Source organism: Echinops telfairi, unplaced genomic scaffold (assembly GCF_000313985.2).
Source record: "Echinops telfairi isolate 266 unplaced genomic scaffold, ASM31398v2 ScPeMD7_18;HRSCAF=68, whole genome shotgun sequence".
NCBI classification, from domain to species: domain Eukaryota; kingdom Metazoa; phylum Chordata; class Mammalia; order Afrosoricida; family Tenrecidae; genus Echinops; species Echinops telfairi.
Genome location: NW_022103915.1, coordinates 75,624,849 through 75,634,301, shown reverse-complemented (window position 1 = coordinate 75,634,301; position 9,453 = coordinate 75,624,849). Strand labels below are relative to the sequence as shown.

At 35.6% G+C, this 9,453-nt stretch overlaps 1 protein-coding gene and 1 non-coding gene across 2 annotated transcripts in view; one reads left to right on the top strand and one right to left on the bottom strand.

Annotated features, from left to right (window-relative positions):
* The window catches only part of HEATR5A (HEAT repeat containing 5A), a 151,049-nt gene that overhangs the window by 60,142 nt on the left and 81,454 nt on the right, over window positions 1-9,453 (bottom strand). The window contains exons 17-18 of the mRNA XM_045287650.1: window positions 7,613-7,803; window positions 5,169-5,328 (exon numbers count right to left, since the gene is read on the bottom strand). Coding sequence (XP_045143585.1) covers window positions 5,169-5,328; window positions 7,613-7,803 — 351 coding nt within the window. The remainder of the gene's footprint in view (window positions 1-5,168; window positions 5,329-7,612; window positions 7,804-9,453) is intronic.
* LOC115868811 lies at window positions 1,992-2,098 on the top strand. The gene has a single exon (XR_004045789.1). It is a non-coding gene; the product is annotated as a U6 spliceosomal RNA (small nuclear RNA).

The following is a 9,453-nucleotide window of genomic DNA, read 5'->3' as shown; positions in this document are numbered from 1 at the left end:
AAAATTCCATTTGTCCACAAAATTTTTGAAGCCCTCATGTGTATGTGTATTTTTACATATTTTCTACCGTGAGATCTTTGTTTTGTGAATCAGGTTTTACTGGAACACAGATGTGCTGATTTATATCCATTTGTCTACGGCTGTTTTCCTGCTACAATGGCAGACAGACTGAGTAGCTGTGATAGATATGATTCACCATGCGTAAATAATTTACTATCTGAAAGTTATTGCTCAATGGGTGCTGAGGGACTGTTTGGAATGACAAAAGTTTAGAAACAGTGGTGATGGTTGCACAAACGTGTATATGTAATTATATAATGTCAATGAATGATACAGTTAAAAATGGCTAAAATGGAAAATTTCACGTTATATATATTTCTTACAATAAAATATCACTATTTGGGCCTTTATATAATAACTTTGACAATACCTGATTTAGATAGAACAAGATTGGCCATGTAGAGTTAGCTATGTTAAATAAACAAAATCAAAGTTGCCAAAGTGTCAATTCTGACTCATAGCAACCCCGTAAGGCAGGAAGAACTGCCCACTGGGTTCCCTAGATGATAGATCCTTACTGGAGCAGACTGCCCACATCTTTCTCCTCTGGAGCACCTGGTGGGCTCAAACCACAACCTTCAGCTGAGGGGCCAAGCGCTTAATCACCGTTCCATCGATCAGCAAATACTGAACCAGCCTTTGCATCAGGTTTCGACTGAAATATTTTGCCAGGCTATATAGGCACATGTCCTAAAAAGTCTGGGAAAGTGCTGCAAGGGTTGATTTTGAAGCTACAGAAAAACCGAAGGGAAAAGCAAAATCAAAAAGAATAAAAAAACCAAAAAAAAAGGGATAAGGGGGGAAAACCAACTAAAACGGAACGGGAAAAAAAGCCTAAAGGAAAATAACCGGTTAAAGTTGAAACTTCCAAAAAAAAAAAAAACAAGGGGGAAAAAATCACTTTTTCAGAAGTGAACTGAGTAAGTTTTATCTCTTTATACATGGATCATAAATAAGTTTACAGCTTATGCTACCAAAGTTAGCTCTTATCTGTAGTTGAGAGATAAAATGATTAATTCAGATTTGATGATATTGTAAGCCATAGGAAAGTGCACTTAATCAATCAATACACAATATAAATCTACGCATACTCATAAAAGACTTCTAATGGAAGAGGTATATAATAAATATCCTTAAAGAAGAATGAGAAAACTGATAAGTCAATTTCAGCAACTAGATGAGCAGCGCTGTTCAATGTTGGGCTGCTAAGTGCAAGGTTGGCAGTTCAAACCCATCAGGTGCTCTGTAAGAGGAAGAGAAGGCTGTTTGCTCCCATAAAGACTTACAGCCCTAGAAATCCTATTTGGGTCACTGAGTGCATTATTGAATTGTTGGCAGTGGGTTTGGTTTTGGCTTAGATGAAATAGAGGAGGCTATTTTAACTATGGTATTTCAGAGAAGGAAAGCTGACATTGAGCTAGAAATGAAGTCTGCATAGGAAGTGGCTAACCTGGATCTCATGATACTAAAGAATGTGAACTGGTGGAGAAAAATAAAAAGGAAGAAAAGCATTAGGAAAAATAGTGCATCTATGAGAAGGGCACACGTGGGAAGAACGTGTAAGAAAAATCATATGTTAAGAAAAATCAGCACCTTGGGGTAATAACAGGAGGTTCCTGGGTCAAGTGATGAGACTTGAATAAGAAGTTGATCTAACAAGTAGTTTCCAGCATTTCAGTAAGGAAGCTGGCAAGACTAAAGGTTTTTAGGAAAACAAATTTGGCCTTACATCTAGGGAAAGGTAAGAAAGAAAATACCGAAAAACAGGGTAACTTATTAAGATGCTAATATACAAGAACACACAAGAAGAATGGAGAAGAGATAAGGGAGTAAAGGGACAGGAGAAAAAAACGACAGTTTAAGGTATCAGAAGAACAAAGATTTCATTGACAAACATGTTAGGTAAAGTGGTTAAGAATGTAGGATTTAGAGTGCTCGCTTCAGCAGCACATATACTAAAATTGGAACGATACAGAGAAGATTAGCATGGCCCCTGTGCAAGGATGACATTCAAATTCGTGAAGCGTTCCATATTAAAAAAAAAAAAAAAGAATGTAGGATTTAGAGTCTATTATGAATATTCTTAATATGATTTCATGATTAGCTTTTCACCTTGGAGCAAGTGACTTAATTCTTTTGTCTGTCTGCATAATGGAAATATGTAACTTAGGTTACTGCGAGGATTAAATGTATTAACATAATTAGAAAAAAAATAATATGGGCAGCTCCAAGTGTGTCTTTAAACTGAATTTGTAGGTAAGTCAGAACATGTGCATATGGTTCTAACTTATGTAGTCTCACTTTAATGCAAGAACAGATGAAAGTCTTTCCAATAATTTAAAAGCACACATACAACAATGATGGTGACTGGGTGAAGAATGTATTGTAAATAGGTTTTGGTTCAGTTTCAGAGTGAGATTAACTTTACTAATATTAAAGAGTAAGTATGACTGCTTGTAAGTGTGACATTTATACCTGTACAAGTTCCGCTCTACAAAATAGTAGAAGCAGTTATTAAGATGGAAGGAGGATTCATTTTCAGAAAAAAAAATAAAGAGGCTTAATCTGACTTTAAAAACTGAGTTGAGATGGAGAAAGAATTGAATTTTTTAAATCCACCAAAATTTCACAAAAGAGGACACACAAATAGCTACCAAACACATGAAAAGCAAGCTAACATCTGGCAGCGGGGAGGGAAGGGAAAAATGAGGACCTAATGCCGGGGGTTTAAGTGGAGAGGAAATGTTTTGAGAATGATGAGGGCAATGAATGTACAAATGCGCTTTACACAATTGATGTGTGTATGGATTGTGATGAGTTGTATGAGCCCCTAATAAAATGATTAAGAAACCCCCCCCCAAAACAAGCTAGCATCATTAGTCATCGCAGAGACGGCTCAGATGTAAAACAAACATGTAAAAAAATGCAAACAAACAAAAAAATCCCGGAAAATAACAAGTGCTGGCCAGGATGTGGGGAAATTGGGACCCTTATCTACTGATAGTGGGAATGCAAAAGGTACAGTCATTGTGGAAAACAATTTGGTGGTTCCACCAAAAAACTAAAAACAGAACTACCATATGACCTAGTGTGGAAAACTAACACAGGGAAATATGACTAGGACTATATTCCCTAACTTATAACAGAGGGAATCTGGAATGCTAGTATTCCATGGTAGGAAAGCCACCACTTTGGTTAAGTTTGAGATAAAGTCCAAGTACATTATCCTTCTTTAGATATCATTCCCACAGATTCTCCCCTAACAGTTATGCCGCCTTAAAGTGAGCACATGGTTGATTATATTTCCCTATAGAAGAAGACATTCTTATTAACTCCTTCCGCCTTGGCATCCATCTCCCCTCATGCCTTCCCCCAATGCAGGTATTAGGTTTCCTCACCTGTGAGCTCAGGGACTTTACTGTGATTAACACCCACCTTGAAACATATATAACTACTCAATATGCATGTCGTGTGGTTACCTATAAATATTCCAAGACAGTAAAGACTCTCTCTCTCTAAGCAGACCTGGCTGCTGAGATCATGGCCATCCGAGAGGTGAGCATGCTACCATGAAATGTGTCTGACTCCTTTATTTTATTCTCTTTCCTATCTTCTATGACTTTACTATAACCTTTATATTATCGCTGTACGATTGCACCTATGGACCCCTTGGTTGTTAGAGGGTGGTTTACTCTGACAACCTAGAAATTCCATTCATACTAAATGTCTTGAGAGCAGAGGTCATACCAATCAAAACAACCAAATGGTGGAAACAACATAAAAGGCCATAAAAAATGAATGGTTAAACAAAATGTAGTACATTCATAAAGTGGAACACTATTTAACATGTAAGAGAAAGAATGGCCTGATACATGCTACAATATGGTTGGAACTTTATGGCATTACAAAGACCGGAAGAAGTCTATCATTAAAGTACAACTATTGCAAGGAGACAACTGCATAGAGACTAATGGCTATTAGTGGCAAAAGGAAGAGGATTATTGTTTTGGGAGGACAGAGGTTAGGTTGACAGTGATGGAAAAGTCAAATTGGTAAAGGGAGAGTTACACAGCTCATCAATGTAATTCCTGTCAAGAAGCTACACACCTATAAAAAGGTTAAATAGACAAAAATTATGTGATAAAATATGCTCAAAAGAATGAAAAAAAATAGAGAGTAGCTATTGAGGTTACTTATATACAATCAAACACCTCATCAGATTTGGTTCTTTGGTTTGGGGATTTGGGGTCTTGGTTTCATGAGACATCCCAGTATTTAGCCTAATAGTACATTGAATGCCTATTCTATCTCCTAGGTCACTGAGCTGTGCCTGGGGCTGTCAAAGCTTGCAGGTGGCCATCTAAGAGATAATTATTGGTTTCTATCTGCCTGGAGCAACAAAGAAAGGAGAATCAGGAATCGGAGGAAAATATGCAGTGTGTGGCTAATTGCTCCTGTGAACAATTGTCTCCTTTGTCATGCGTTCAGATGGGTCAGATGATGCCAAGCCACCCTTACTGAACATTTTGATCAAAAGATTTCATAAAAGAATATTGATCAAAAGAGGAATACAGAAAAGAATTTCAATTTTACATGGACTCTACAGTTTCTGGAGTCCTGGAGGCTGGATGAACTTCTAAAACTATTGTCCTAAGATAATTTAAAAATCTGAAACCAAAAACATCCCCCAAATTCTTAAAACAATAGTTTAGCTTAACTATTAAAGAATATCTCCCTTAAACATTATGATTTTTAAAACAATGAGATCAAATTGATAAATAGCAACCCAAAAGATGAGAAGAAACCTTAGAGTTTATGTTAAAATGGGAAGAATAACAAAGAAAGGTGGGTCAGAATGACTTCATAACTCAAAGAAGGTAAACTGCCACTGAATTATACATGGAAAAATTGCTGAATTTGTATATGTTCTGTCTTATATATTCCCAAACATACCAAAAATAAATTGTTTTAAAGAAACAATCCACCAGTGTTAATAGCTTTGACATTTAGTAGAGGGAAAACATTTATGAAAAACTGTTAATAAAAATCGGAGTTTACATCATCTACAAATAATAAATTTCAAGGAAAGTATCGCATGAAGTGCTTACCTGCATATCAGGAGAAGTGCTGTCCTGAGACAAAGTATAAAGTATTCCAACACAAGAATTCAAGTGTTGAGAAGAACTTATTCCTCCTAAATATCTATATAGGGATCCCAAAGCCAATGAATGCCCTGTTCTTGTAACAACATCCCTTGCTGATTTCAATCTATAATTATGGAAATAAAAACAAGTAACCACCTATGGAATAAAACTAATGCATGTATATTGTCATTTAAGAAACACGTTTTATACAAATAACTGCAAAGCTCTGAATTATATTTTCTATTATAAGACAAATTTTGAAATAACCTGAAAGGTATTTTGAAAAGAAAAACTCACTTAAAAGAAGAGAATGTTCTAAAATTGATTGTGGTGATGACTGCTTACTTCTTAATATGATTAATCAATTTTATGATATGTGAATTACATGGTGATAACATTTAAAAAACCAAACATTTGACATTTTAACATGGTAATAACATTTTAAAAAACCAAACATTTGACATTTTAACATTTCAGTATGAACAGCTTCAATATATATATATATAAACTTTCAAATATGCATATAAAAACTAAGTTTATAAGGCAAACATTATTGTAAGTCTATCATTATGTAACATTAAAAATTACCATATTGCTTGGATATGTGAATTACATACAAAGAGAATTTCAATGAAGAATCTGATTATAAAATTAAATCACAAGAAGATAAGATTTACGAGAAATTCTCTATGTATAGAGTACAAATTTAAATGCTTTATATGTAGTACTTCCTTAATCCTTCTAAGTACCCCACCAGGTGGTTCTTCCTATTATAACCCTCCCTTTATAACTGAGGAAAACAAAAGGTAGCTTTCACTACTATGAAATGGTAGATTTGGGATTTGAACCAAATCAGTCTGACTCAAACTTCAAGTTTTTAACCATATCATAATCACAGGCTGCAAACACTACAAACACACAGTTATAATGAATTTATATTTACCGTATATACTTGTGTATAAGCCGAGTTTTTCAGCACATTTTAAAAATAATCATTTATCAGGGGCTCATACAACTTTTATCACAATCCCTACCATCCATACCATCTATCCATTGGGTCAAGCACATTTGTTGCAATCATCATTCTCAAAATATTTGCTTTCTACTTGAGCGCTGGGTATCGGCTCATTTATTCTCTTCCTTTCCCACCCCCTCATGAACCCTTGGTAATTTATAAATTATTATTATTTTGCAATGTCTTACACTGTCCGAGGTCTCCTTTCACCCACTTTTCTGTTCTCCTTCCCCCAGGGAGGGGGTTATATGTAGATCCTTGTAATTGGTTCCCCCTTTCCAGCCTACTCCCCCCCCCCCACCCTTCCGGTATCGCCACTCTCACCACTGGTCCTGAAGGGATCATCTGCCCTGGATTCCCTGTTTCCAGTTCCTATCTGTAGCAGTGTACACCTTCTGGTCTAGCAGGATTTGTAAGGTAGAACTGGGGTCACGATAGTTGGGGGAGGAAGCATTTAAGAATTTGAGGAAAGTCATATGTTTCACTGTTGTCATCCTGCACCATGACTGGCTCCTCTCCTCCGCGCGGCCCTTCTGTAAGGGGATGTCCAGTTGTCTACAAATGGGCTTTGAGTCCCCACTCCCCACTGCCCCTCATTCTCAATGCCATGATTTTTTTTTCTTTGATGCCTGATACCCGATCCCTTCAACACCTCGTGATCACATAGGCTGATGTGCTTCTTCCATGTGGACTTTGTTGCTTCTGAGCTAGATGGCCACTTGTTTACCTTAAGCCTTTAAGATCCCAGATGCTATATCTTTTGATAGCCAGGCACCAACTGCTTTCTTCACCACATCTGCTTATGCACCCCCTTTTGTCTTCAGCGATCATGTCGGGCAGGTGAGCATCATTCAGCACATTTTAAATGCAGTTTTTATAGTAAAATTAGGTGCCTACGCTGGTATCCGGGTTGGGTTATACTCGAGTATATATAGTATGCTTTTTTAGAGGTAGGGCAGTATAAACAACATCCTGTTTGGAACAGAGGAAACTTATGCTAAGAGAATTGAATAAACCAACTAAGGGTATGGTGATAGTGGTAGAAATGAAAATACAGTTTGTTTCTAGATCCATAGTCAACAGACTGTTTATTATCTAGCTACAGTTTTACATAATAAATCTCTGTAAGTATCTTACCATTCCAATGATGGTCCATTTTAACACGTGTTTAGATAATTTTTTTATTATCTCAAAACTGAAACTGAAGTAATGATAGTTTTATGTCCTAAGACTAGCCAACTAAACGGGGTTTTCTTTATTTTAAAGCATACACATTTGTCAAATTTCCTTTTCTAAGTTAAATTTTGGAATGAAGCTATCACTAAATTCAACACACTAGGAAACTATACCTAGTTTGCTATATGGCCCATAATTATTAAATAAGTTCACTTACTTGTCAAAGCTAACTTGGGCTAACCCGGCAGTAAAAGCTCCATCATCAATCACTTGGGCTAATCTAGCCCATGCTTCTGCAGCAGCACATCTCAACAGAGGGTTGGGATTTTCTAGGCCTCCCAGCACTAATGTTAGAGCAGGTCTTCTAATATCTTCTGGAACTAAACTTCCTTTGGAGCCAGCCACATACTAAAATATGTAAATAAGAATGAAAATTCACAAAAGAAACGTTCTTATCTAATTTGCAATGGATATTCTGGAGTCAATTGTGCTCATACTTTTACCACTTTAAAAAAAAATCTACATTGAATACACAAATGTAGTTTGGTCCCCCTTGCTCGCTAAAGTACTTTTGAATTTTAATTTAATTGACTAGACAAACAACATAGCAATCAATTATCATGATGATACATATAAATATATTCAGAAGCACATTAAGATTTAAATTAAATAACCAATAAAACCTATCATATTCCACTTAAGAATAAGCCATAAATGCAATGGCTTTAATACTAATTTATTTTACCAATAACAAAGATAACATTAGAATGAAGAACATACAGAAACCAATCAGTTTAATTAATTTTAAAAGCTTTTATTTTCAACTTTGGGTTTCCTTATTTTCTTTATAGATTTTTCAGTTTTTGAATTCATGCCAAGCCACATGCTTACTTCTAGATTTTCACTTTTCATTTTTTACCCAAAAAAATCCTTAAAGAAAAACAATAAAAAGCTAATTATAGATAAGCCCATTAACCTAAGAGATCTGAAGTTCTTTTTCACTGATTCCATACTAGCCTTTCTTCATATAGATATAGATAGACTGTTTTTGAGTCTCGGATGGTTAAATACTTTAAAGTTTTACTAGTATATAACTCACATATCATACAATAAATAAATAATATTAACAAAGGTTGTACACCCATCACAACAATGAGTTTTAGAGTATTTTTTTCTTTTTGTACCCATTCTTATTAGGTCACATCTCCCCCAACTCCCCCTGCCATACTCCCCAAGAAACCATTAATCCAGTTACTGTTTCTATAGATTTACCTATCCTGGGTTTTGTATAAAATAAAAAACAAAAAAGCAAGAAAACAATAACAATAATAAAGGAAAAAGAAAAAAACAACTGAAAAACAGAAAATATGAAAAATTAGAACAGATCGGAGATCAAATGACACACAGGGTGAAAATTTAACCTAACTACATCTGCAGTAATTCCCTTTTCAATGCACTGTGAATGACAGCAAGGCTTTGAATGGTTAAATATTATAGAGGTATGTACTGATCACCAACTCTATGATTTGTTTGGGTTAAAAATGAATTTTTAAAGAATAATTTTGTGTCCAAAAGTTGTCATTTGTAGTAACTCGTTAGCATTTGGGACCTGACCAAAATGGCGACAAGATCATAGCTAGTAAAAGAACTGCTGATTCTAAAAACTGTGCTAGTTTTTTCTATTCATGATGATTTTATTTGATTTATAAAGGAATACAAAACCCAGACTCTCTGTCATTGACCATGTAGGTCACAGCAGAACTGCCTCTTAGGGTTTCCAAGACTATAAATCCTTATGGCAGCAAATAGCTCATCTTTTCCCCGGGGAGTGCTGGGGGTTTTGAACTGCAGACCTGTGGTTAGCAGCCCAACTTGTAATGCACTAGAGCTTCCTTTTAAGAAGGAGGGTTAAGTGGTAAAGTCTAGTCCACTTTTCAGGGATGTGATGTGATTCTCAAGTAAGCAAAGGCAAAACTGTGCTAATTTTTAAACTCTAGTATTAATATTAAGAATAACTGATTTTCTACTTAGGCCCAAAGTTTCATTAGGGTTAAAAAA